This window comes from Geotrypetes seraphini, chromosome 17 (assembly GCF_902459505.1).
Source record: "Geotrypetes seraphini chromosome 17, aGeoSer1.1, whole genome shotgun sequence".
In the NCBI taxonomy this organism is placed as follows: domain Eukaryota; kingdom Metazoa; phylum Chordata; class Amphibia; order Gymnophiona; family Dermophiidae; genus Geotrypetes; species Geotrypetes seraphini.
The window spans coordinates 25731534-25757591 of NC_047100.1; the positions used below are offsets into that span (position 1 = coordinate 25731534).

Sequence of the window (26058 nt, forward strand, 5' to 3'; positions counted from 1 at the left end):
GATAAAACTATCCCCAAACTGCTTACAAATAACAATAATAAAAAATAACCATAATGCTAGCAACAGAATTACAGGCTGAGGACATTTTGCAGGTCCTGCCTCACCTGAGTCCCAGAGGGGGGACTAAACCGCAGCTCTAAGCAAGAGCGAGAGCTTTGCAGCTCCCTCGGCTGCCACCGTCCTGGGAAATATGCCAGGGCCTATTTTTAGCCGAGTGCCAGCGAAGCTCCGGGGTCCGGGCCGGATCGGGTCCGGGAGCCCAGGCGGGCGCCGGATTGAACAGGTCTGGCCGCGGAAGGGCGCCGAGCCGGGATTGGCGGAGTCAGGGCCCGCTCGCCGGCCCCGCCTCCGGCCCCTCCCTCCCCGGCCGGGCCTCCCGTTTGACTTTCACTCGGGGCTCCAAGGGCTCGCGCGAGCACCTGCAAGGAGACGACGATGGAGCCGCTGAGGCTGCACATGGTCCTGCCCTGCTCCTTCGAGAGCTTCCAGCGGTGAGTTCACTTTCTCCTTCTCCGCTTCGGGAACGGTCCTGCCAAGTGGCATCGATTGCTGTTTCTGTGCCCCTCTTTTTGAAAGCTCCCTTCTGCGCCTACCCCTGGCTCTGGCTTTCAGTTCTTTGCTCTGAAACTTTTCAGTGAAATGGGGGTTAGTCCACTTTCCAAGGCAGACATCAAAATGACAGGACTTCAACAGCAGCTGGGCTTTCCTTCCCACTAGAAAGGCATTGAATACTACTGCTCTGCCACCTTTCTGTCTCCTGCCCACCTCTTCTCCCTCAAATGCTTTCATGTTTCCCTTGTATGTACTGAGATGTGTCCACATTTGCTGAAAAAGGATTGCCTTTGAAAGCTCATCATAAAATGCATTGAGTGAGCCCAATAAAAAGGTCTATATTGCCTTATTTCCTATATCTGAAACTTTATCATCATAATTAATCTCTTTGTCACTGCATTTCTGCCTGGATAAGAGGTGCATGTGTGTTTGGGGCGAGAGTTTCGTCAACTGAAAGTTTCAGATAATGGGATTTAACTGACTTGGCGTCTGCTCTATAATTCCACTATTGGTTTGAGGTGATATGTACTAATTCACACACAGTAGGGATATAAGGGGGAAAGGGATTTGATAACCACCTTTCTGTGGTTACTTACAATCACTACATTCACTAAGCCCACAGATCCGATCCGAGGCCAGGCAACCGATTCTGAACTCGCCTGCATGAAAAGCAGGCCGATGGGAGGCACGCCCCCAACCGACCGCATGGATCGCTGAAGAGCGATCTCGGCACATGTGCAGAACATCTTCTTGAGGTCAAAACAAAGGAGGAGGGGTGGCGAAGTAATCCAGGCAGGCATCGACGGCTGAGCCGGACCCGATCTGTTCAACGGCAATCGCTGCAGCCGTAAAAAAGCCAGTTCATGCGCCGGGAGAGGAGTGGAAGAAAACTGTCCAGGGCAGCTACGGAACAGAACACAAACCCACCCTGACTCTTCTGCTCTTTGCCGCCCTCCCTGCGGTGCGAGCCCATGGTTTTAACCCGCGGGTTTAAAGCGGGGCTGCACTGCAGCGTGTTCTGCAGCCCTGCTTTAAACTCCTGGGTTAAAACCACGGGCTCACACTGCGGGAAAGGGCGGAAGAGCAGGAGAGGATTACACAGGCTGGTCCAGGGCACTAGAAGGAAGTCTGCTTGTCCGTGTAGATCAGGGGTGTCAAAGTCCCTCCTCGAGGGCCGCAATCCAGTCGGGTTTTCAGGATTTCCCCAATGAATATGCAGGAGATCTATTTGCATGCACTGCTTTTATTATATGCTAATAGATCTCCTGCATATTCATTGGGGAAATCCTGAAAACCCAACTGGATTGCGGCCCTCGAGGAGGGGCTTTGACACCCTTGGTAGATGCTTTTAACCCGCAGCTCGAAGGGGACAGAAAGGCAGAGAGCAGGACAATCGGAAAGCACGTGAGCGATTGGTTCCCAGCAGTCGCTCCTTTTTGATCGGCCAGCCCAGTCGGTGTCCCTCTTTTTTTTTTTTTTGTGAATCGCTGCCATGCCCTTCCCCCTCATTTGCATGTGCGGATCGGATCATGATTGGGACAGAGGTTAATGAAATGGGTCAGTTGAAAATCGGGTCACAAAGGGGTCAGGACTTGATCGGTGGGCTTAGTGAATCTAGCTAGCCCAAAGTGCCTTATATGCACCAGGGGCAATGGAGGGTCAAGTGACTTGCCCAGAGCCAATGAGAATCAAGCTCCAGGTCCTCGGCCCACTATCAAGGTGTTTGTGTCTAATTTAAGTTATCAAACTTCCCCTACCCCCCCATGGTGAGTCACTAATGTAACTTGTGCCAAGTTAGAGAGAGAGAGAGATTGAGAAACCAATAAACAGATTGATCAGCAAAAGTATGCAACAATATGTACAATGCGGCATACCAATGTTTACTTTATGATAAGTAAAACTCATTTCAGGCAACACCATTCTTTACACTTTTTTTTTAAGTTTAAATATTTTATATAATTGACAAAGGGAAGAAAATATTACAGTATATATACTGTACGTTATGAATCAACAAAGAGAACAAAAATGGTACTTAATGAAAAAGTGCAGTAAATGGAGTTCAAGTCACTTGAACAAAAAGAAAAAGAAAAAAAAAAGACTGTGTACAAATGAAACGCCAGGATAGATTTGGTTTTTTTTGCCCAGATGGTTTCATTTCCTATTTGTAAGCTGTCTACTGCATTCCACCCCAAAATGGATTTAAAGATATGTTCTTCCAATTCAAGTTCAGTTTATTTGATATCATGTTCAATTCTGGTCTCCTTATTGCAAGAAAGATATTGTGGCGGTAGAAAAGGTTCTAAAAAAGAGCGATAAAGATGATAAAGGGGATGGAACTCCTCTCATGAGGAAAGACTAAAGAGGTTAGGGCTCTTCAGCTTGGAAAAGAGACAGGAGGGGAGATATGACTGAAGTCTTTAAAACCCTGAATGGAGCAGAATGGGTACAAGTGGATCGATTTTTCACTCCGTCAAAAATTCCAAAGACTAGGTGACACTCAATGAAGTTATAGGGAAATACTCTTAAAACCAATAGGAAGACATTTTTTTTCACTCAGAGAATAGTTAAGCTCTGGAACGCGTTGTGGTAAGAGGATGTGGTAAGAGCGGATAGTGTAGCTGGTTTTAAGAAAGGTTTGGACAAGTTCTTGGAGGAAAAGTTCATAGTCTGTTATTGACAAAGACATGGGGGAAGCCACTGCTTGCCCTGGATCGGTAGCATGGAATAGTGCTACTCCTTGGGTTTTGGCTAGGTACTGTGAGAACGGGCTACTGGGCTTGATGGACCATTGGTCTGACCCAATAAGGCTATTCTTATGTTCCTATGTACTGCAAATTGCTTATGACTTGTTGGAACAGTAATTGATATTAAAACACCAAATAAAGTATCCTGGTATTTGGGTAAATTTAAAGTGGGATGCAGAGATCTGAGCATTCTTTTCACTGCGCTTCTCTTCTTGCGCCTGACTTTCCTCCATCTTTGCACACCTTTCCAGAAATAAAGTCCACTCTCCCATTTTTCCATACTCCTCCTACTCAGTCCTTTTATTTTTCTGCCCTGCCCACTGCTCTGGGCCTTCATAATCTTTGGCCTCATCTTCTGTTATCAACATTGAGGGGAGGGGGGTGTAGAAAAGAGGTTAATGAACCAAAGTACATTGACACGATCACTGTATGCTTGTCCACATTTTCTTGAGCATCTGTGGGAGTGCATGCTTCATTTGCGTTGCATTAATACTGGCCATTAGTGAATGCTAAACAAAGGATTTTAGTGCACTTAAGAATGCCAGCCACCTGTATTCATTCTATGTGCCTTGACAAGATCATAAGCTCCATGAGGCTGGAACTGTCTTGAATATGTGTCGGAAGTGTGCTTCCTGTGTCTTATAGTGTTATATATGATAAAACTGCCAGTTGCAGCCTTTCCTATGTGCAGTTTCTTCTCTTTATGTCCTATGGGTGGGGAGGGCAGTTCTATAAAGAGTGCTAACAGGTAGGCATCCAAAATCTAATCTGGAATTTTTTTTTTTTTTATAATCTTTATTGATTTTCTAACTTTGACAGTGCAATACAATTAATTGAACATAAAATACTGCATAAAACGCACTATTAACTACTCAAGTAATCTCTAATGCTGCTCGTGGCTTTCTCTGCGATGTTCTTCCATGTTCTGTTACTGTACCGGTGACCCCTTTATATTTTAGAAGGTGAGGGGGGGCTTCAGAATGGGGTGGGGAGCAGGGAAGGACATCCAGGTCCATGAGGGCCCCCTGGAGCAGCTAATTTTTAAATGAAGGGAGGGATGCTGGATGGGAGGGCATGTGGTGAACCCTGGAGTTGGTGGAGGGGAGAGATAGGGTAGGAGGAGGAAGGGAGGGAGGGATGCTGGATGGGAGGGCATTTGTTGGATGGGGAAATCCGGGGTAGGGAGCAGAGAGGAGAGGAATTGTGGGCCCCCTCCTTAATTTCTACCCTGGGCCCCAGCAGGTCTAACACTCACCCTGCTGACAGTAGTGAATAAGTAGCCAGAATGACATGCCCATGTGAACAATTTGGTTGCATTTACATACTAAAACACTTAGGTGCCCAGTTACAGAATAGCACCTAAGTGCATTTAGCTTCACCCCCATTTTAGCGCTTAACTTCCTTTTGGGTTCCAAAAGTTAAGCTCCTAATTGGCACCTATCATTTGACACCATGTAAAGAATTAAGGTGATAATTAATTAAAGATGTTTGCATGCTACAGATTTTTGAAAATAAGTTTGAAAGCCTTTCCTTTCGGCCTCTGGAATGCAGCCATCACCCACAGAACTTTTGCAATGTTTGCTACGTAGTAACACAACTTAAGATGTACCATCTGACTGAAAGCTCCATCCCTAAGTGAACAGGCATTCAAGCAGATCAACTTGTGCCATTTTATTAAGTCAAGACTCGGGCGAAAGCCACCTCTGGAGTGAATTAATTATTTACTGAATGCTCTTGGGTTATGAGAGAGGTTTAGATTAAGTTGGGAAGGTATTATGCCTACCAGCTTCTGAAAGGGGTTTAAAGGCGGGGTAAAAAAAATGGAAAAACACTAACTTGTAGAGCTATTTTTAGGTTTATTGCTATGTGATAAAAAATGAGGAAAAGAAACTTAAAAACCAAGGGTTAAAGATTTCTAGGTGGCATTGGGTATGAAGGATCTACAAAAAGGAATTAAAACAAAATTGCCAGAGGTTGGAAAACTCTACAAATGTATGCTGCATTGCTAAGCAATTGTTTGCCTTAGACGTTTTATGAGAGAATATTTACATGAATTATGCTAATTCTGTATTTAACAAACTCTCTGCAGTATTTCTTTAGACTATTTGATCCAAAGCTTTCCTGTTAAATTCTGTGGTGACGGAATTCCCAGAAGGGAGATTATTTTGGCCAGCAATTCTGCTTAGACAAATTTTGTCCCCCCTTTTTGGCTTCTGCTGCAAACCTTTGTACACATCTCCAGTATCACATTATTGATGGTGTTGCCAAACAAGCCGTTGATTATTTGAGATTGAGGAGATCTCAGCCAATGAGAAGTCATGCACTTGGGACTAACAAAATGAAACATTTGCACCTACTGATTACAAGCCAGGTCCAGCAGGCGTGAATTAACGAGAAAGATAGTTTTCAATGCCATTTGCATGAGTAAATAGTGAATTTTTAAATTAGCTCTGCTTGAACATAACTAAAAGTTTGGGAGCCGTTCCTAGGGAATATTTTTGGGGTGAGAGTGGAAAATAGCACTCATGGGGTACTGAGTTACTAAGGGGCACTAAGCAGTTAGTGTGAATTGGCGCAGAATTACGCTGTTATAGCGCTGGCATGGTAAGAGATGATAAATGTTATTCAGGACTGAATTGAAAGCCAATGCAATTGTTATGTGATCGTGCCACTTAGCATTAAAGATCAATCGAGCGGCCATATTTTGAAGGAGTTCTAACCTGTTGAGACTATAGCATGGTTTATAATTATATTAAGATAACATACGAAATGAAAATAAAATAGAAAAACATTAAAAGAGCACAGGTGCCCTGTCATAGATATCCACCCGGTCACAACAGGGTTTGGATGGGGGACGCTCAGAATAAGCTACAGTTCTAGCCTGAAACGACTCCACTCAAGAAATAAAGGGCGCTCTCAGTGTGAACCATCAGCAATGGGAGCAAAAGCTCCGATACTTCACTTCTGGGTTGAGGCGGGAAGCCTCCACCACCACACCATCATTGAGCCCCCTATGTGTATATAATAATGAAAAACACCTGCAATAAGGCCCTAAATAAATAATACAATCCAAACAACCCGTGAGCAAATTAAACTCAAACGGTGGAAATACAAACTGAGCGACCCCCACACAAACCCTGCCAGCCGAAACCCGCCAAGCTAACTATAAAGCTCTTAAGAACGCCCCTGACTTGGATATTAAACCCGCCGATAAGGGCGGGGCGGTGGTTGTTCAGTCCACTGCCCAATATGATGCCCAGGTGGCGACTCATATTTCCAACGTTGACTGGTATACCAAACTGGAAAGGGATCCCTCTCCCGGTTTGCGTATGGAAATATCGACTTTGGTCCAGGAGGCGCTCTTGGATAATATTATTACTCAATCCGAAGCCAGATATCTATCCCAACCTCCCAGTCGCAGCCCTCGCTTTTACACGGTACCCAAAATTCATAAAACACTTTCCAACCCTCCGGGTAGACCTATAGTCTCCCTCTGTGGGACCATTCTTGAGACCCTGTCCAAAATGGTCGATCACTTTTTGAAACCCAGGGTTGCTCAGGCACGTTCCTTTGTACTGGATACCACCAATTTTTTGAATAAAATCGAGTCCATCCAGGTTCAACACACCGACCTCCTGGTTACTATGGATTTGGAAGCCCTATATTGCAATATCCCTCAGACTGAGGCCTTGAAGATTGTGGAACAACAGTTATCTGAAGGGCTCTTCCATCATCGTATAACCAAGGTTTTTTTGATGCAACTAGCCACCTTGGTTTTACAGCGGAATTTCTTCGAAGTAAGAGGGGAATTTTATCTGCAGACTCACGGGGTAGCCATGGGGACGGCCATGGCCCCTAGTGTGGCTAACCTCTATGTTACGAATTTCGAAGAACAGCTGTTATATCCATCTATGTGGATGTCGGATATTGGCACATGGCTCCGGTACATCGATGATGTGTTCCTGGTTTGGACTGGTACCAAGGCCAGATTTGATGAATTCCTTACCTGGCTGAATACCCTGGATAGACATTTGAAGTTCACCGCTTCGGTGGATGGAGCCAGGGTCACCTATTTGGACACTATGGTCAGCAAGTCCGGTGGGCATTTGGTTACAACGGTCTTTCGGAAAGTTACCGATTGTACCTCATATTTACACTACACCAGCTGTCATCCTGCCAGGCTGCGTCAATCATTGCCTGTGGGGCAATTTCTTAGGATCCGCCGAATCTGCTCCTCATTAGGGGAGTTCAGAACCCAGGCCAAGTTGTTATGGCAGCGCTTTAAGGCACGCGGTTATCCAGATTGGACCATCAAGAGAGCCTATCGCAGAGCGCGCTATGCCAATCCTGAGCTTCTGCGGGCTCCTGCTATCAGGCCGCCTATGGAACAGCAGGTGTGTGTTATTTCATTTTCTGACCAAGCCCACCAGGTAGCCGGTATTGTGAGAAAGCATTGGCATGTTTTGGACCATCATGCCATCTTTAATCAGGCTCCTTGCATTGCTTTCTCTCGTCCTAAAAATTTGAAGGAATTGTTATCTACTAAAGGCCGAGCAGTCACCGGGGGGAGGCATGGTCCATGTGGCCATTGTGATATGTGTGCGTCTTCTTTATCTATTTCTCAATGGCAACATCCTCGGACGCAGCGCACCTACCATCTTAGATCCCAAACGTCCTGTGATTCTGCTTGGGTGGTATATATTATCATCTGTCCTTGTGCGCTACACTACGTGGGGCGCACGAGCAGAAAGATCAGGATAAGACTTCAAGAACACAGGAGTCGGATCAGAACGGCATCTCTAGCCGCCCCTCTGGTGCCTCATTGTCTGGAAGCTGGTCACCAGTTTACTGATCTGGCGTGGTTTGTGCTGGAGCAAATTCCCTGGGATTTCAGGGGGGATAAACAATTTCATTTAAACCTTAGGGAACAATATTGGATTTTCCAACTTCAAGCTGTTGCTCCCCACGGCCTTAATGAAAGTGTGGAATGGAACACCATTATATAGGGTTCCTGTCTATTCTTTCTGGGTGCCGTGTTATCGTGCAGGTTTCCTGTGCTGGGTGGTTCCCAGCATGTTTGGGTTTGAGTACTGCACGGGTCTTGCTGTTCTCTTTCTGTAGCTTTGGGGCTTTTTCTTTTTCCCGCCCCGGTATGAGTGATTTAGGACGCGTTGTGCGTCCTGCATGATTGGTTGGGTTGTGTGTGACGTAATTCCTGGTCCGCTTTTTAGGCGCGAGTGCTCTCCCGCTCGGTCACCCCTCCCTCCAGCCGTCCCGCTTCGCTTTTCGGCATTTTTTTCATTTTTTTGTTTTTGGTTTGTGGTCCGGGGCTTGGTTCCTGAAGAAGGGCTCCTCCCCGAAACCAGCTTGGTTGAACTTCGGCTCCTGGCGTTTTCATTTTGGCAGTTTGATTTAGATAAGTATTTTTTTGATTGAGTTTAAGTATGTTTTGATATTGCTTTATAGTTAGCTTGGCGGGTTTCGGCTGGCAGGGTTTGTGTGGGGGTCGCTCAGTTTGTATTTCCACCGTTTGAGTTTAATTTGCTCACGGGTTGTTTGGATTGTATTATTTATTTAGGGCCTTATTGCAGGTGTTTTTCATTATTATATACACATAGGGGGCTCAATGATGGTGTGGTGGTGGAGGCTTCCCGCCTCAACCCAGAAGTGAAGTATCGGAGCTTTTGCTCCCATTGCTGATGGTTCACACTGAGAGCGCCCTTTATTTCTTGAGTGGAGTCGTTTCAGGCTAGAACTGTAGCTTATTCTGAGCGTCCCCCATCCAAACCCTGTTGTGACTGGTTGTGCCTCTTTGTTGTTACTATTATAGGATTTTTGGCATATTTATTGAGTGTAGTGTTGTGTATAGATATCCACCCAGCAGAACTCTACCCCCTCAAACACTAAGCAGTAAGCCATTAAGCTAGGGCTACCAGATTTTCCCAAAGGAAAATCCGGACCTATGGCCATGCCCTTAGGCCTGCCCAGTTCCGCTCTGTTCCACCTGTGTCATGCCCCGTTCTGCCCCCAGCCCCGCCTTCAGATGGCATCCACGCATGAGTGGACGCGACGCGCGGAGGCCCTTTCCCGATACGATTTTGAAAGGAAGCTTTTCAAAACCCGGACAAAGTGCTGGGTTTTGAAAAGCCTTCTGGACCCCCAGACATGTCTTCGAAAAGGAGGACATGCCTGGAAATCCTGACATCTGGTAACCCTACGTTAGGCTATCGTTATACGTAGGCAGGGAGGGCTCAATTTGAAGAAACTTTGGATTGAATTCCATTGTAAAGTTACCGGTATACCCAAGTATCATCCACACATCCAGAAGATTTTCATTAGAGCTGACCTGGAGGCTGGCTACTGAAATGTTTCACTTTTGAATGCCACATGGCCGTGGGTAATGTAACATGAAGTCGAGGCTTTAGCCTTCATTCCTCTTTAGACTGGGATGAGTAACCTTGTTTGTGCCTGTTGTGCAATTGAAGGCACAGGCCCTTGCTAATGCCTCCTGTAAAAAGGTTGAAATGAGGCAGCCAGTCCTGCTTAATGTGGTATGCTGGTTCTCTCCCAGCCTTTGAAAATTCCTGTGGCGAAGCAGTTATGAATTACCGAAGCAGAAGAAGTGCCTAGTCCATTCACCCCATCACAGTTTCCAATGAGAGTGATTTTATGACAGGGTCGCCTTAAAAGTTGGGAGGATGAGCAGGCATCTATTTTGAGCCTGTCCTAAAAAGACACAGAGAACTGAAAAGCTGCAGAAATTGTCTCTAAAATGAGCTCCAGAGACTTGTGCCTGCTTGGGGGCAGGCGGCGGCATAGCGAGGGAGGTTGGCACCAGGGGCGGTGGCGCCTGTCATCGCCATGCCACTTGCCTCCCCACTTTTCCCCCACCTCTTGAAACGCTAGCCGACGTGAGCAGCATCTTCCACCTGTCGCTCACGCCGGCAGCGGCTCCCTTCTGATGTCACATCCTCGGTCCCACGACCAGGAAGTGATGTCAGAAGGGAGCCGACACCGACGCGAGCAGCAAGTGGAAGATGCTGCTTGTGGCAGCGAATATTTAGGGGTCCTTTTATGAAGGTGTGCTAACCGATTTAGCGCATTTGCTAAATGCTAAGGCATCCATTATATTCTATGGGCGCCTTAGCATTTAGCATGCCTTATTAAAAGGATCCCTTAAAGAGGTATGTGGGGTGGGGGTGGAGATGAGGAGAGGCACTAGAGACACCATGAAGGCAGCACCCAGGGCAGTTCACTCCCCCTAACCCCCTTATTACGCCACTGGGAACAGGTATAAATGCTAATACCTAAAGAGAAGAATTCTATAAGTGGCGGTCAGAAATGAGCGCTGGAAAAGATCGGTAACAAGTGCGGCTTTATAAAGGTCACACGCTCTTTAAAGCATTGCATTTAGTGCCAATTCTTGTGCCCAAACTCTGGGCCCCAGACATACCAATGCTGAAATCTGGTGTAAATCCTGGCGCCCAGGTTGGGTGTACTGAACCCATCATACTATGGAGCTAGACAAAAACATTTGCGTCGTCTCCGACTTGCACAAATCACTGCAATAAAATTAATAACAGGAAAAAAGAAATTTGACCACGTAACACCCTTAATTGAAATTGGCACATTGGCTACCAATAACATATCGCTATAACATTTAAAATCATACTTCTGGTCTTTAAAATATGTTATAATCAATCACCATCATAAATTGGACAAATACTTAATACCTTACTCAACATCACGTTTGTTACGCTCCTCACAGCAAAATTTTTAGTAATTCCATTGATTAGGCAAATAGTTTATTCACCAACTAGAGATTGTTCCTATGCAGTCATTAGTCCTCAACTCTGGAATGCTCTTCCAAATTAATTAGACTAGAACAAAATCCTGAACGCTTTAAAACATTACTGAAAACTTTTCTGTTTACAGATGCAAATGGCCAATGAAACTAAAAGGATGCAGGAAGCAGTTCAGACTTTGATTAGAAACAACAAGCATAGAGTCAGCTTTTAATTATAAAAACCCAATTTTCTTCCTTTACCATTGAATTTATAATTCCTTCTTTTAATTATTTTTATACTAGTGTTTAAGCCCGTTACATTAATGGGTGCTAAAATATATGTCTGTCTTTCTTTCCCTGCCCTTGTCTCTTTCTTCCTTTCTTTCTGTGTCTCTCCCTCCTGCTATCTATCTGTCTTTCTCCATGCCCGCTGTCTGTCTCTCTCCCTGGCCCCCTATCTGTCTGTCTTTCTTTCTGTCTGACTCTCCCTGCCTGTTGTCTGTTTGTCTGTCTCTCTCCCTGGCCCCCTGTCTGTCTCTCTTTCTTTCTGTCTGTCTCTCTCCCTGGCCCCCTTTGTCTGTCTGTCTTTCTTTCTGTCTGTCTGTCTCCCTGCCCACAGTCTGTCTGTCTTTGTTTCTTTCTGTCATTCTCCCTGCCTGCTGTCTTTCTGTCTGTCTGTCTTTCGTTCTCGTGCGCTGAGACGCTTCAGCTCCAGCCCCCTTCATCCACCTCCCCTTAAATCACTCCTTTTGCCTCCTCCTCAGCCTGAACAACTGCCAACCACAGTCCGGATGCTGAGCGTCGGTATGCCTGCTTCCGTTATTTTTGTGCTCTCATTGGTCCTATTAGACGGAGTGAGGGCGGGAGGGGGGGAGTCGCTGCCGTGGTCGCCGCCTCTGTGCGTCCGTGCTTAAGCTGCATCCGCAGGATGCCAGCGTAGCCGAGGGAGGGCGATGGGGAAACCTGCATATGTGGGGACATGGCACCACGGAGGCATGGAGCCATGAAGATTGAAGTGCACATGCGCGCTAAGGGTATTATTATAGCGGATAGTAATTTTATGTAAACCACATAGATGTTCTCCAATTGTGATGTATCAAGTATAAAATAAACCTGGAAACTATTCTATAACACTGCGTGCAAAATTTTGGAATGCTCTTGACCTGTCCATGACCACGCCCTTTTGGGGTTCTGTACTATGGGATTTAGGTGCCAGTGTTCCAGAATATCGCGCAGCCAGATGCATGTGCAAATCCTAATCAATATCAATCCCAGTTAATGTCAGTAATTGTTTGCTAATGTCCAGTTATAGATGGTTAGCAGCTCGTTAGTTAATTGCATTGCAACCACATCTCAAGAGCGTACTCATATATAAAATCCAGGGATAAATGCATATGCAAATGACAATTCCACCCCTGAACAAAATGATATGTTTTTCCATGTGTAGTTTTAAATGAGGGGAGGAGCAGTTATATAAGTGGCATATTACATGCATATGCTGTTATATAGGAGCGAAAGTGCCTTTATAAAATTATGTAATTGTAAAACAGTTCAAAGTATCCAATCCTTATTATAAATACAGTCTGGATCCAGTTACATTCTTTTGATTTTGCGCGCACATTTTATAGAATACTGACAGGACGATTACTGCCAATTACGGCTAACGATTGACAGTTAGAACCAATTATAGCCAATAATTGACTGATAATGCCAAAAAGCAACCTGTTAATCAAGTCTGGCATGCAACTACTATTCTATAACCCGTGAGCGTAACTTTGTGTGCCAATTTTAAAGTTCAAGTCTATAGAATTAGGAGGTAGCGGGTGTCATGGCCCGCGTAACCACCAGGTGACACAGTTCTTCTAAACATATGTTTGAATAGTTTTATTTTAAGATTATACAGTATTCTTAGAGCGTTGTTGGTACCCGTCTTCCTGGTTCTGTAGTTTGAGACCAGAAATAGAATCTCATTGCTTACTTCATTGCTACATAGTTAGACGCTGATCTCCAGATTTTCAGATTTTGCTACATGAAAAATTTCCATAGGCCTATGTAAGGAGAACTAGATTTTGGCACCAAAAAAGGAGCCCATGGAAGCCTCAACGACGAGACAATCAATACTCGTCTCATTTCCTATCAAACATTGTATTTCCACCCCTTCTTCCCTCCTGGCCCTGTGTGATTTGTCTATGTCATTTGAACTGTTTCCCCAAACATTGTAATGTTTTTGTTTTTTTTTAAGCTCTGTTCATCGCTTTGTATTAAGATTAAGCGATTCATAAAATTTTAAATAAAACTTGAAACTAGATGTCGATAATTCAGCCACGGGTGTAAAGTTCAAAGTTCACTTTATTGATAATAGACTCGAAGACTCGACACTGACAGTCTTTCAGCATCTATGCCTTTGTCAAGAGGCTCAATGGCTGGTAGTTCTACCACATAAATGGAGCATTGAACACAGGTCAAATTCAGAATGAGCAGGAAAACATCTGGTGTCCTCGCAGTGCTACTATCAATAAAGTGAACTTTGAACTTTACACCCGTGGCTGAATTATCAGCATCTCATCCTCACGACTCCTTTGTTGTGCCTGGAACTAGATTTTGGAACAGAACAAGGAGTCGATACCTATCTCATTTCCGGTAGAAGAGAACAATTTCCTCGGGTTAAGCGCTCTGCTTTTGGGTGCGAGGGGTTTCACAAAATGCCAAGAATATATTTTCTTGTTGGTTATGTAGATCCGTACAAACCAGCAGAATAGCTGGATGGAAACCTCTTTTTATCTGATGAGTGAGCATGATGAGCAGGATTGGAGTGTAAAGTCCTGCAGAAAATCCTGTGATGTTTCTTTGATGATAGAACAGTCATTACAGTTTTTCAATCAGTCGCCTGTTACTCCCTACACCTCCTGCCCACTCTGTAGGGTTACCAGTCGTCCGGATTTCCCTGGACATGTCTTCCTTTTGAGGACATGTCCAGGGGTCCGGATGGCTTTTCAAAACCCAGAACTTTGTCCAGGTTTTGAAAAGTTGTGTCGTGCAGGGAGGAAGTCCGTGCACGATGGCTGCACTTGCGCGGACTTCCTGCCTGACAAGAGCAGGAAGTGGGGGGCGGGACCAGGGCAGGGATGGGTGGAACTAGGCAGGCCTGGGGGTGGGGCTAGCGGGTCTAGATTTTATGAAAGGCAAATCTGGCAATCCTACCACTCTGTGAGGGATATGTATAATTTGTCACATGTAGGTTGGTACACGAGCATTCAGTAGGACATCTGTATCTTCACAGTGAATTTGACCACTGCAAAGTATATTCTAGAGACACTACACACTGCATAGTATGGTGTAGTGGTTAGAGTTACATCCTCAGCACCCTGAGGTTGTGAGTTCTGCTCCCGCACTGCTCCTTTTGACCCTGGGCAAGTCACTTAGGGCTAGATTCACTAAACTTACCTTAGCGATCCGATCCGTGGCCGAGTCTTCCCAGGCGACCGATTTACCAAGCCGCCTCATGCAAATTAATGCAATCGGGGCCACAGCCCACACCGACCCCGCAGCGATCAGGCAAAGATTTGAATCTGCAATCTGTTATAAAACAAAAATAAAACAAAATAGTCACCTCACAAAAATAGTGCAACAAATCACAATATTACAACTAGCCAATCAATGGTGCACGCAAAAGTTCTCGTGCCTTGGATGTATCTTGAAAGCCAGCATGGCTTGAGGATTTTAGAGATGTGCACAGGCAACAAAATTTTTGGCTCGATTAAATTTTTCTGAATCTTCAGATTTTTTTTTTTTTAGTTCAAATCATGAAATCATTTCAATAGAAATTTGTTGGATGCGCACCATAGCGTTCGACCTACATGGCACATTAAATCAATTTGAGCATGCACTAAAATAAATGTTTACTAAACCACAAGGTAGCAGCCATGGAAAGATCTCTCATGCACATTTTTTAGAGATATGCTGAAAACCTGACCTGTTGGCGCCTCCAAGCACTGAGAGTAAAGACTAAGGAAATGGGACAATGACCTTTGCTATCCTTTAACACTTCTGCATCCACAAGCTGTTGGGTATGCTGAAGAAAGAACAGCCCCTCCTCCCCACACACATAGCTGAGACCTTACCAAATTACTTGATGAGGGGTGCCAAAGCTTGACCTTTTGTCAGAGGACTGAGGAATTGTTTGGGTTTTTTTTTCTTCTAGCTGATGACATGTTAGCAATGTGAATTGTATTTGGAGCATCTGTACGTTTAATTTCAGCTGGCATGAGGAAGCATGATATTCGTTATGCACTTCCCGTTAGCCAATGTCACCCATTTCTGTCCCCATCACCCACCCAAAATCCTTTGCTTTTATTTCATAGGATATTAAAAACTGTGAGGGATGCCGTGGTGTAGCTAGGATTAATGACTCCTGGGCAGAAAAATTAAGACGGGCTCCTAAATCTCGTATCTCTCAAGGTAGTGAGGACTGAGGGTGGGGTGAAGGGGAAAACTCCTTCAAAGGTCCGGGAACCAAACAGTTCAAAGAATACATTCCAAACTTATATCTGTGTCTCTCAAACTGTGTGCCACAGCACAGTGGTGTGCCCCAAAAAGATTCCGGGTGTGCCATGATAGATTCCAGAATTTTATTTTATTTTTTAAAATTCCCTTCATAAGTATACACTAGAATAAATGACATGTACGTTGTGTACGCAAGAGTCTGTCAATGTTATGAGCGTCTGTGCCTAAGGATACAATTGCCCAGGCAAGCATCATTCTTTGACGTGATTGGTCCTTGAAAACTAATGGCAAGTAGTTTTATTTTTATTTTTTATGCAGTAGTTATCCTAACCTGAGCAATGAAGGCTTTGTTACCGTTTGGATCGTCTTATCTTTGTGCACTTGGATTTTCGGCTCTGACAGAAATTAAATTGAAAAAAAGAGAACGACTGCGGATGGTGGATGATGAAAAGCAGTGTTTGCTTGCCGACTATCGAGCTGCATTTTGAGTTAATTTGCACTCAAAAACAAGCACATCCATCTCATTGATTAGCAATTCTATGCTATCTACTTTAGTTTCACCGTTGTTCCAATTACCCATACATAGCTTAAAGAACTTTAAATAAATAACGCTCAAATTTAATTTTTTGTTGGTTTTGCAAATTTATCATTTCAAATATGTGGCATGAAAAACATTTGCTCCGTTTAATGTGCCAGAGCTAAAAAGGTTTGAGAGACACTGCTTATATAGACAGTCTGTCATGAAAAAGCAGCATAAAGTCCAAGGCTCAAATAGTCACAGTGCGATTGAAAGGCAGCACCCAAGAAAACCAATAGACTCTCTACTGAAAATCAGAACAAGTCAGACAGTGGTCTACCCTCCACTTAAAAGTTAGGTTACTTTGGATCCAGCCTTGTCATCCAAGCATGTGCTTCTTCCTCCCATCCATAAGAACACAAGAATTGCCATACTGGGGCAGACCGAAGGTTCATCAAGCCCAGTATCTTGTTTCCAACTGTGGCCAACTCAGGTCCCAAGCACCTAGCTGGATCCCAAATAGTAAAGCAGATTTTATGCTTGTTATCCTAGGAATAAGCAGTGGATTTACCCAAGACATCTCAATAATGGCCTATGGACTCCTCTTGTAGGAAATTATCCAAACCTTTTTTTAAACCCCGCTAAGCTAACTGATTTCACCACATTCTCTGGCAACAAATTCCATAGTTTAATTACATGTTGTGTGAGGAAATATTTTCTCTGGTTTGTTTTAAATGTACTTCTTAGTAGCTTCATCGCATGTCCCTTAGTCCTAGTATTTTTGGAAAGAGTAAAACAAGCAATTCACATCTACCTTGTCCACTCCACTCAGTATTTTATAGACCTCTATCATATCGCCTCAGAGCCGTCTCTTCTCCAAGCTGAAGAGCTCTAGCCACTTTAGCCTTTCTTCATAGGGAAGACATCCCATCCCTTTTATCATTTCCACTGCCCTTCGGCTACATCTTTTTTGAGATATGGTGACCAGAATTGCACACACCTGAAGAATGATAACATGTTACCTAATTTGTGCAGCAGGTATGCACATACGTTTTTAAAAGGGAGAGAACTCAGTTAAAGACAGCCCAAAAAATGTCAAAGGAAAGGCTGGGACCAAGTCACTTAATCAAACTGGAATTTGTCATTTTCAAAAGTGCAACCCTGATACCTCTATATTCACACAGGAGAGAAGGAAATGCATTTCTTATTCCCCAGTGCTGCACTGAATTCAGACTTCTCTGGAGTTCCTGTTTCTAGTTCCTGATTGTTTAGTCTGTATTTGAGGTGCTCTCCATATTCTGTAGGATAGTGATGTATTCTGCTATTGCAGTATACTTCAATGGAAGGACCGGAGGCCAATGGCGGTAGCCCTCATTATCATTTAAGTTTTTCTGGTATGCTCTGCCTCTCTACCTCATGCTCACAGTAGAAAGGGACTCTGACTCCTCGACTCCGAAGCACTGGTTAATTTTCAGATCGTTAAAATGGAATGTCAAGTTGAGAGAAATAAGCATTTTCGACACCACCTTCTTTTTGCTTTTAATCAAGGTTCTAAGGCCGCAGAAGCTGCTCGCAACATTTGTGCTGTGTATATAGTGGGTGCTATAGCTGAAAGAATCGCTCGTGATTGGTATGCCAAGTTCAAAAATGGAGTCGGTAGATAAATGTTCCGACTCCGACTCCTCAGTTTTTTGTACTTCTGACTCCGACTCCAGGTACCCGAAATTTCCTCCGACTCCACAGCCCTGCGGACACGTCCTCTAAAGAGAGGACCTGTACGGGTAAATCCAGATGTCTGGTAACCCAAGTTAAAGCAGCCGCCTCAGCAACCTGAGGTTGTGACTACAAAACATTCCGAAAAGAAATCAAAACTCTGCTATTCAAAAAATGTATCCAGCCAGCTTAACCCCTTCTCCTCCCCTCTTGCAATCTCCTCCCTCCCACCTTCTTCTCAAAACTTTATTATGAACCAACTCCTTAATTGTACAATGTAACCAGCTCCTCATTTGGAACTTTTTCCTGGAAAAGTTCGCTTAATTGTAACTTTTGTTCCTGGAAATGTCCAGTCATCTTCTGATGTAATCCGCTTAGAACTGTAAGGTACAGGCGGAATAGATGTCAGTAATGTAATGTAATGTAATGTAATTCCCACTGCAGCTCCTTGTGACTCCGGGCAAGTCACTGAGTACTTCATTGCCCCCCAGGTAAGCTGCTTTGTTTGTGTAAACCACACTGAAAAAGTCGTATACAAGTCCCATCCCCTTAATGCTGTAAATGGTAAATATAAGAGATTCATGTTTGCTGTTGTAATATTACAGGATAGCCAAAATTTCACATTTTTTTGATCTTGCCATTGTCCTGTGAATCAGTTCTGCAGAGACATGCAGAGTGGCAGAGAATATGGATGATATCTGTGGGGTGTGTATGCAGTAGAAGCCCGAGTGTGGTGAAGTATGTGAGAAACAGTATACAGTAAAACCTTGGTTTGCGAGCATAATTCGTTCCAGAAGCGAATTTCCCCATAGGAAATAATGGAAACTCAGACAATTCATTCCACAACCTAAAAACTTTAATACAAAGTACTATATGTACTTGTATTGCAAAACTTTGCTTGTTTAGAACAGTCACTACACCCCTGCAGTGTCAGAGAGAGAGAAGAACCATCGGCTCAGTTGTGATAATGTGACGCGTGTATACTGTATGTACTTGTATTGCAAGACATTGCTTATATATCAAGTTAAAATTTAATAAAATGTTTTGCTTGTCTTGCAAAACACTTGCAATCCAAGGTTTTACTGTAGTTCAGAATGAAAAGAAGTGGAAGCTTAGGTTAGGGTTTGATCTAGTTAATAAAACATTAAAGCCAGGTAAGTATTGTTTAGAAAAAAACAGCCCAGTCTCTTTCAAAGAGGCTTTGGCAAGAAAATATTTAGCAAATGTTTAAAAATAGGGGCAGGTTCTTACAACTTTTTGCTGAGGTGTTTAATGCAGGACTAAAAGAAGGAACATGTTACAGCTAGCTTTTCTGGTTTTCTGCCAGCAAAATAAAAACATTTTGAAGTGTCAAGATCGCCCCCATGGGCAGAAATAGGTATTGCACTTTTGCATTAGAACACCAATATTGAGTAGGAAGGCACATTTTATCCTAGGAAGTAAACAAAAGTGGTGTAAGTATGTCCAAGGGTGTTAGGGAGGGTGTTAATGAACTGTGTAGTGTGGCTTATCTTTCTAACGTTCTGTGAATATCATTTATTTTTCCGGACCATGACCAATATGTTCCACTTTTACTGAACATCCTCCCAGATGTCTGTTTTTATTACAGAGGCCGCTTCCTTCCCCTGTGTGTCCTCTCTCCCACCACACATTGCTGCCCTCCAGAGGCCAGAGAGTGTATTTAAAATGAAGGAGTTAGTATTATTAATTAAATGTGCCATAGTCAGCATTAAATCTTTTTATAAGCCTAATAAAATGTTCCATCCACAAAAAAAGAGGAAATCTTAAGACATTTCATTATTGTCAGTTGTTAATAAGAAGGTATAGTTACTAACATCTATTGTCATGTTAATGCGCATAAATGGGACCTGTAGTCAAATAAATCTTGTCAGTGACCTTAGTGCATTTTATTAACTCGAGTTGTAAATTTGGAAAACAAGAAAATCAAAACACACGTGACCATGTTGTGAGTCTGAAGATGATTGTTCTACCTTGATAATAATGTCCGGATTCCTAAGATTGTAACTAGGCCTTGGCTAATGCGTGCAACCACTCCTTGTCACACTGGCTAGTTTAGCCTAGTCCAGCTCCAAATCCTTAAAGGTCTGGCGAACCTTTTCATAGATATCCTCTCCTGTTGTTGTTCCTTTGATGCTTTGTAGTGCAGCAAGCTCCTCTGTAACTTCGAAATGATCATTTTTCCCACGAATGAAAATTAGTTGTGCAGAATCAAGAACAATTCCAGAAGCAGTGAAAGTGTTCAAAGGAGTAACAGAGGACAACCTTACCACAGTAGAAGTGAACTTGGAGCAGATTTACCACCAGATCGACAAACTCAAAAGTGACAAATCTCCTGGACCGGACGGAATTCATCAGAGAGTCTTGAAAGAGCTAAAAGTGGAAATCTGAGGACTATTGCAAAAAACTTGCCAACCTGTCAATCAAAACAGGACAGATACTGGACGACTGGCAGATAGCAAACGTCACGCCGATATTTTAAAAAAGGATCAAGAGGAGTACCGGGCAACTATAGGCCTGCGAGTCTCACGTCGGTACCTGGAAAGATGGTTGAGGCACTAATCAAGAATAGCATAACCCGGCACTTAGACACACACAACCTAATGAGAGCCAGCCAATATGGATTCAGGAAAGGGAAGTCATGTTTGACGAACCAACTTCAATTTTTTGAGACAGTGAACAGACAAATTGATAATGGAGAACCGGTGGATATTATATATTTGGATTTTCAGAAGGCGTTCAACAAGGTTCCACATGTAAGACTCCTCAGGAAACTGCAAGGCCATGGAATAGAAGGAGACATACTAAGATGGATAGGCAAATGGCTTGAGAACAGAAGGCAGAGAGTGGCATAAATGGGAAATTCTCAGACTGGGAGACTGTGACTAGCGGTGTGCTCCAGGGCTTGGTACTTGGGCCCATCTTATTTAATATCTTCATAAATGACCTGGAGGATGGAACATCCAGTGAGATCATCAAGTTTGCAGATGACACAAAGCTATGCTGGGCAATCAAATTGCAGAAGGACAGTGAGGAACTCCAGAGTGATTTGAGTCAATTGGAGAATTGGGCAGGTAAATGGCAGATGAATTTTAATGTGGAAAAATGCAGTGATGCACTTAGGCAGAAAAAATAAGGAACACAAGTATAGTATGTCAGGTGCAACTCTGGGAAAAACTGAACAGGAAAGGGACCTGGGCGTATTAATCGATAGGACCCTGAAGCCGTCGGTGCAATGTGCAGTGGCAGCGAAGAACGCAAATAGAATTCTAGGCATTATAAAGAAGGGAATCACGAGTGGATCGGAGAAAGTAATATTGCCGCTTTATAGAGCGATGGTCAGACCACATTTGGAATACTGCGTCCAACATTGGTCTCCATACCTAAAGAAGGATATAAAAATACTCGAGAGGGTGCAGAGACGAGCAACAAAGCTAATAAAGGGCATGGAGAACTTGGAATATGAGGAATGACTTAAGAGACTGGGATTGTTCTCAAAATACTGAAAGGAATCGACAAAATAGAGCAGGATAAAAAATTATTTACAATGTCCAAAGTGACAGACAAGAGGATATGGACTGAAGCTAAGGGGGGACAAGTTCAGGACAAATATCAGGAAGTTCTGCTTCACGCAACGAGTGGTGGACACCTAGAATGCTCTCCCAGAAGAGGTAATTGCAGAATCCGCCGTTCTAGGATTTAAGGGTAAGTTAGATGTACATCTCCTTATGAGTCTAAAACCTATATCAATGTCATTTATCATTTATTTTTAAACTTTTTGTTTATTTTTCATAGGGCCTCAGACTAGCCATTAGGTGCCATACATTTCTATGGTCACCATTCAACTTCGTGGCTATGGCTTCCTCATTCACCCCATTATATGTCTTTTAATCTTCACGTTTATCCTTATTTAAAGTGCTAAGTGCTATATTACATACATATTATATACTTTAATAACTTAATTCTTAAAAAAATTTTTGTATAACTTAATTCGCTTATCTTTAGTCAGTCCTGTCTCATAATATCATTGGGAAGGGACCTGTCATTTGACATGTTTCGCCTTCTGGCTGTTTCAAGAAAAGTCCCCCCCTTTTCAAACTTGATCGCACCATCCCGATCTGCATACTACTTCTTGAGTGGCATAAGGTGACATAGGTAAGGGTAAGCTAGATGCACATCTCCTTATGAGAAGCTTAAAGTGATATGGGGACTAAAACTATGCCAGGGTACACCTGGCGGGGCCTCCGCATGTGTGGATCGCCAGACTAGATGGACCTAGGGTCTGTTCCGGAGATGGCACTTCTTATGTTCATTGCTTTCAATGAAAAATAGCAAAGTTTTTTTTGAGGAGTTTTGCAAATGCTGATGCAAATTGTCCCCCATTTCTTCATTCCTTTGTGTAATTGTAGATCCTGAAAGACTTGCTGTACTAAATAAATCAGCCTTCTCTGGACACATCTCTTTGGCAACAGAAAGAAGACATTCTTTAACAAATTCTCCCTCTGCAAATGGTCTGCCAGTGCTTGCTATTAGCTTGGCAACTTGAAAACTTGCTCGCAATGATGAAATATTTAGCTGCTTCTACATCACAAAAGCATTTTGCTTAGTTGTCAATCCATTTTTCAGTTTTAATATTTTGTCTTTACTCACTTGTCCAACCAAACAATCATATTTGTCTTTATGTCGAGTTTTGTAGTGTTGACGCAAATTGTATTCCTTGAACATAGCCACTGAATCCTGGCATTTCAGACAAACAGCTCTCTCCTTGTACTTCATGAAAAAGTAATCGTAGGTCCACTGTTCTTTGAATATCCTGCACTCTGAGTCAATTTTTATTTTCCTTGACATAATTCTTTCCACAATGGCTATTACTTCTTTGGGACGGGTGTGCGTAGCTATCATGTCTGCTGCTGGCCTGTGCTTCTGGGTACTGGGTGGCAGGCGGTAATGAATCCACACACTTTTTGTTGGTGCTGTGGGGCTCCGGTCAGGCCCAGGGTGTGGGAAACTGACCGATTTTGGCCTGCTGGCCTGAGCTCAGGGAACGAATGGTGGCACTGCTGGCCTGCCGTTGTGTAGGCAGCTAGTAACTGAGGGAGAGTAGGGGGCCCTGCTCTGGGCTTGGCCACTACCTGTCTGCCTCAGCATAGTGATGGTGGCTCGGCACGTCCTCAGCCCCAGCGTGTCACATCACTGCGTCCGATACTAATGACGCTGGCAGGGGCGGGCGCTGGGTAAATGACTTTGGAGGGCCGTAGTTTGAGGACGCCTGCTCTAAACCTCCCCCTCCCGGTGTACCTCATCATCCTTTCTGGCGGGGGTCGATGCGCATTCATTGCATGTACCAGCTCTGCAGACTTCCATGTGCTGTGCCCCACCTTTGCTGATGGCACTTCCTGTTTTCTTTCTGGTGGAATGCGGCAGAGAGAAGCCTATGAGGTTGGTGGAAGTAGCGGATGCGCGTCGCTGCTGCCCAGGAGCCGAGGTACCGCAGGAGGGTGAGGTGTGAGGCCACGGGCAGGAGAGGGTGGCAGCAAATGTCAGGAGCAGAAGGAGAGTAGGCAAGATGGCAGGAAAAAGTATGTATGGTGGAGGTAATTGTTTAGGAAGTCCCACCCCAAATAACAGATCTGGCTATGCTGCATGAATAATATATCTCTCTAGTGTCATCTTCTTGAATGGAAGCTCGTTATTTTTGCAAATTGCTTAACTGAGGACAGTAAAATGAAAATAAATTTGCAAAAACTAAAATTTGAATCAGTTTTCAGTTGTGAAAAAATTTCTACTCTAAAACAATTTAAAATGTGTAAATAGATCTCATGCTGCGGTCTAAGAAATGGGCTTGAAAGTCCTGAGATGCGGTTGATATGTGCAAGGTTTTAGGTGTTATAATGCTACTATTGAAAGGGATTTAATTGTTTAACCAGTATTGCAGTCTGTGACTTGTCTTGAGCAGTTAATTAATGTGATTATTCCATAGCTGCATCAATCCTAGAAAAAGTTTAGGGTTTTGTCTTTCTTTTATCAAACAATTCAGGCTCTCTGAGAATGTTTCAATCTGACAGGCCTTGAATGACAAAATATTTTTAAAAAATTTTAGCTTAGATGGCATGTGCAGAAAAATCTGTGTCTGATCTTTTGTAGAACAACCATTTTGAATGAAAAGGAACTCTGTCTTATTAACATTGGGTACATGGGTCATGTTTTTAAACAAGGAAGTGTGACCAACTTATTAGAAACCAAACCAATTTTTTTTCTGATTGCAGTAAAGAATAAAAGAGAAAAAAAGATTAAAGTTGATCATCGGTTTCTAAACTGCGTGCTTACAAATTAGAATGTAATAATAAGTGCTGGTGGAGGTGAGATGGTTGGGGAGAGTTCAGAGAATGGAAGTTTTTAGTGAGAAGTCTGGCACTGTGTCAGCAAAAAATGCTTTGTTGCAATTTCTAAAATTAAAATCAAAAGGCCCTAAATATATGCAGATGAAAATTTTAGAAAAAAAAAACCTCCTATGTGATATATTTAGCACTTATACAGTAAAAGTGCTTCTGTGTGAAATAGAAAATCATGCAATTGGATCCCTGGGTAGAAAGGATTACAATAAATATTAAGGGCATAGGAATGGACCTTAACTTTTGATTATAGGTAGTTCTGCAGTACAGACATTGGTATAGTGAGAGGAGAAACAGTGGGATTAAAGAATGAATTAAACTTATATATGTGAGTAAATCAAAAAGTAGAGGCAAAATACATTTAATGGCTTTAATAGAAGTAACTGTGAGCAATTGAACATATCACTTTTCCACATAGTCCCCCATGCAAGATGACACATTTTTTGTATCATTCAGCTAGCTTCTGCATTCCTGCAGAGAAGAAGTTTTCGGCTCTTCCCAAAGCCAGGTGAGCACTGCTTCCTTTATTTCATCATGCTTTGTCTTTAGCTCTCGGGTTGCAGTGATGCACCCATATCTCGCCACCGGTGACAGTTCTCTCCAGAATACTAAGATCTTCTTCATACCGTCTCCGGAACTGGGTCACAGCTGAGACAGACGTCAGAGGGAAGGCCTCTGGCTCAGCCACAGGATGTGGCTCTATACAGAGAAACAACTGTTGCTGGAAGGAGGAGAGAGTCGGCCAGCAGGGAAACACCCGCCAGACGGAGGCACATACTTGGAGCACAGAATGGAGAGAGAGACAGGGGCGTCTTGGGACACTGAAGGTAGAGCAGAACCCCATTCGTAAGTACGAGTCCAACAGAGACAGCATGTATAGTGTTCTGTAATATATACACCTATTTATGCTACACTCCGCCCAAACATTTTACATATGCATGCTCACTGGCAAGGTATGAACCATCAAGTCATGTTCTTTTCTGTTTTCTTAAGCTTCCACATCTGGCATCATGATTATTGTAGTTGTCTAGATGCGACAAAACCAGGACACCCACAACAATCATGTTCTTTTCTGTTAGTATTCTATAAGAGACCATTTATGCTAGTACCTGGCCAAAGTACCACTATTTCTGTTACATCCCTTCCGGAATCTATACTAAAGGTGTTTCACCTCTACCTGTGAACTGGGTCTTGCAGAAATTCCCACACTTTTCTCTGCACTGTGTTTCCCACTTAACTGAGGAACACAGCGCCCCCTGTAGTTTTCATTTCTGCAAGCAAACCGTGCTGAAGTCTTTCTGACCTGTTCTTTTTATTTTTTTTGCTAAAGTTTGTCGCCTTTTTGGTGGCTTATGTGCCTTTGGAGGGGGTTCTCAACCTGGGAAAGGACACAGTTCTGCAGAACCGGACTGCTGCTCCACAGGGCAAGCTTCGGGTGGACTAGTGGAGCCAGCCTGCTGTGTGCCACCTTCGAAGCTTCAGGTCTATCCCACTGGGAGCGTGCTTAACACTTGACCTAGTCATAGGTTTACGCGCAGGCTGTTTGCGCCCTAAGTAACAGCCCTTGGGGCATTGGGGCACAGGCTGCGTTTCCCACCTCCAGTCGCATGAGGAGGTTTCCATGGGGGTGGAGGTCTCAGTTGGGGTCTGTTCAACTGGCAGCCCAAAGATCCTGAAGATTGGACTATTGAAAGAAAAATTTGAGGAAGAAGTTCCTTTTCCTTTGCTTAAGCTGCACAGACAAGAGCTGACAGAGTTTTTTCAGCACTTTCTGGGTATAGGTGTCATGTCTCCCAACCCCCAAAACCTTAAATCACCATTTTTTTGTGTTGG

The 26058-nt window shown here is 43.6% G+C and overlaps 2 protein-coding genes across 10 annotated transcripts in view; one reads left to right on the forward strand and one right to left on the reverse strand.

Moving 5' to 3' along the window:
* Positions 1-26058, reverse strand: part of FRMD4B (FERM domain containing 4B) — a 451582-nt gene that overhangs the window by 351390 nt on the left and 74134 nt on the right. For 4 of the 5 annotated variants that reach the window (XM_033926696.1, XM_033926695.1, XM_033926694.1 and 1 more), the window contains exon 2: positions 14527-14658. The gene's annotated coding sequence lies outside the window, so the exon portion shown is untranslated. Of the gene's footprint in view, positions 1-104; positions 256-14526; positions 14659-26058 lie in introns of those variants that run through there. The other variant, XM_033926697.1, reaches the window with a different exon arrangement.
* Positions 1-26058, forward strand: part of MITF (melanocyte inducing transcription factor) — a 177695-nt gene that overhangs the window by 85395 nt on the left and 66242 nt on the right. For 2 of the 5 annotated variants that reach the window (XM_033926701.1, XM_033926702.1), the window contains exon 1: positions 290-491. The exons of the other annotated variants lie outside the window; for them this stretch is intronic. In XM_033926701.1, coding sequence (XP_033782592.1) covers positions 436-491 — 56 coding nt within the window. In that variant the 5' untranslated portion in view covers positions 290-435. Of the gene's footprint in view, positions 1-289; positions 492-26058 lie in introns of those variants that run through there. 5 annotated transcript variants of the gene reach the window in all.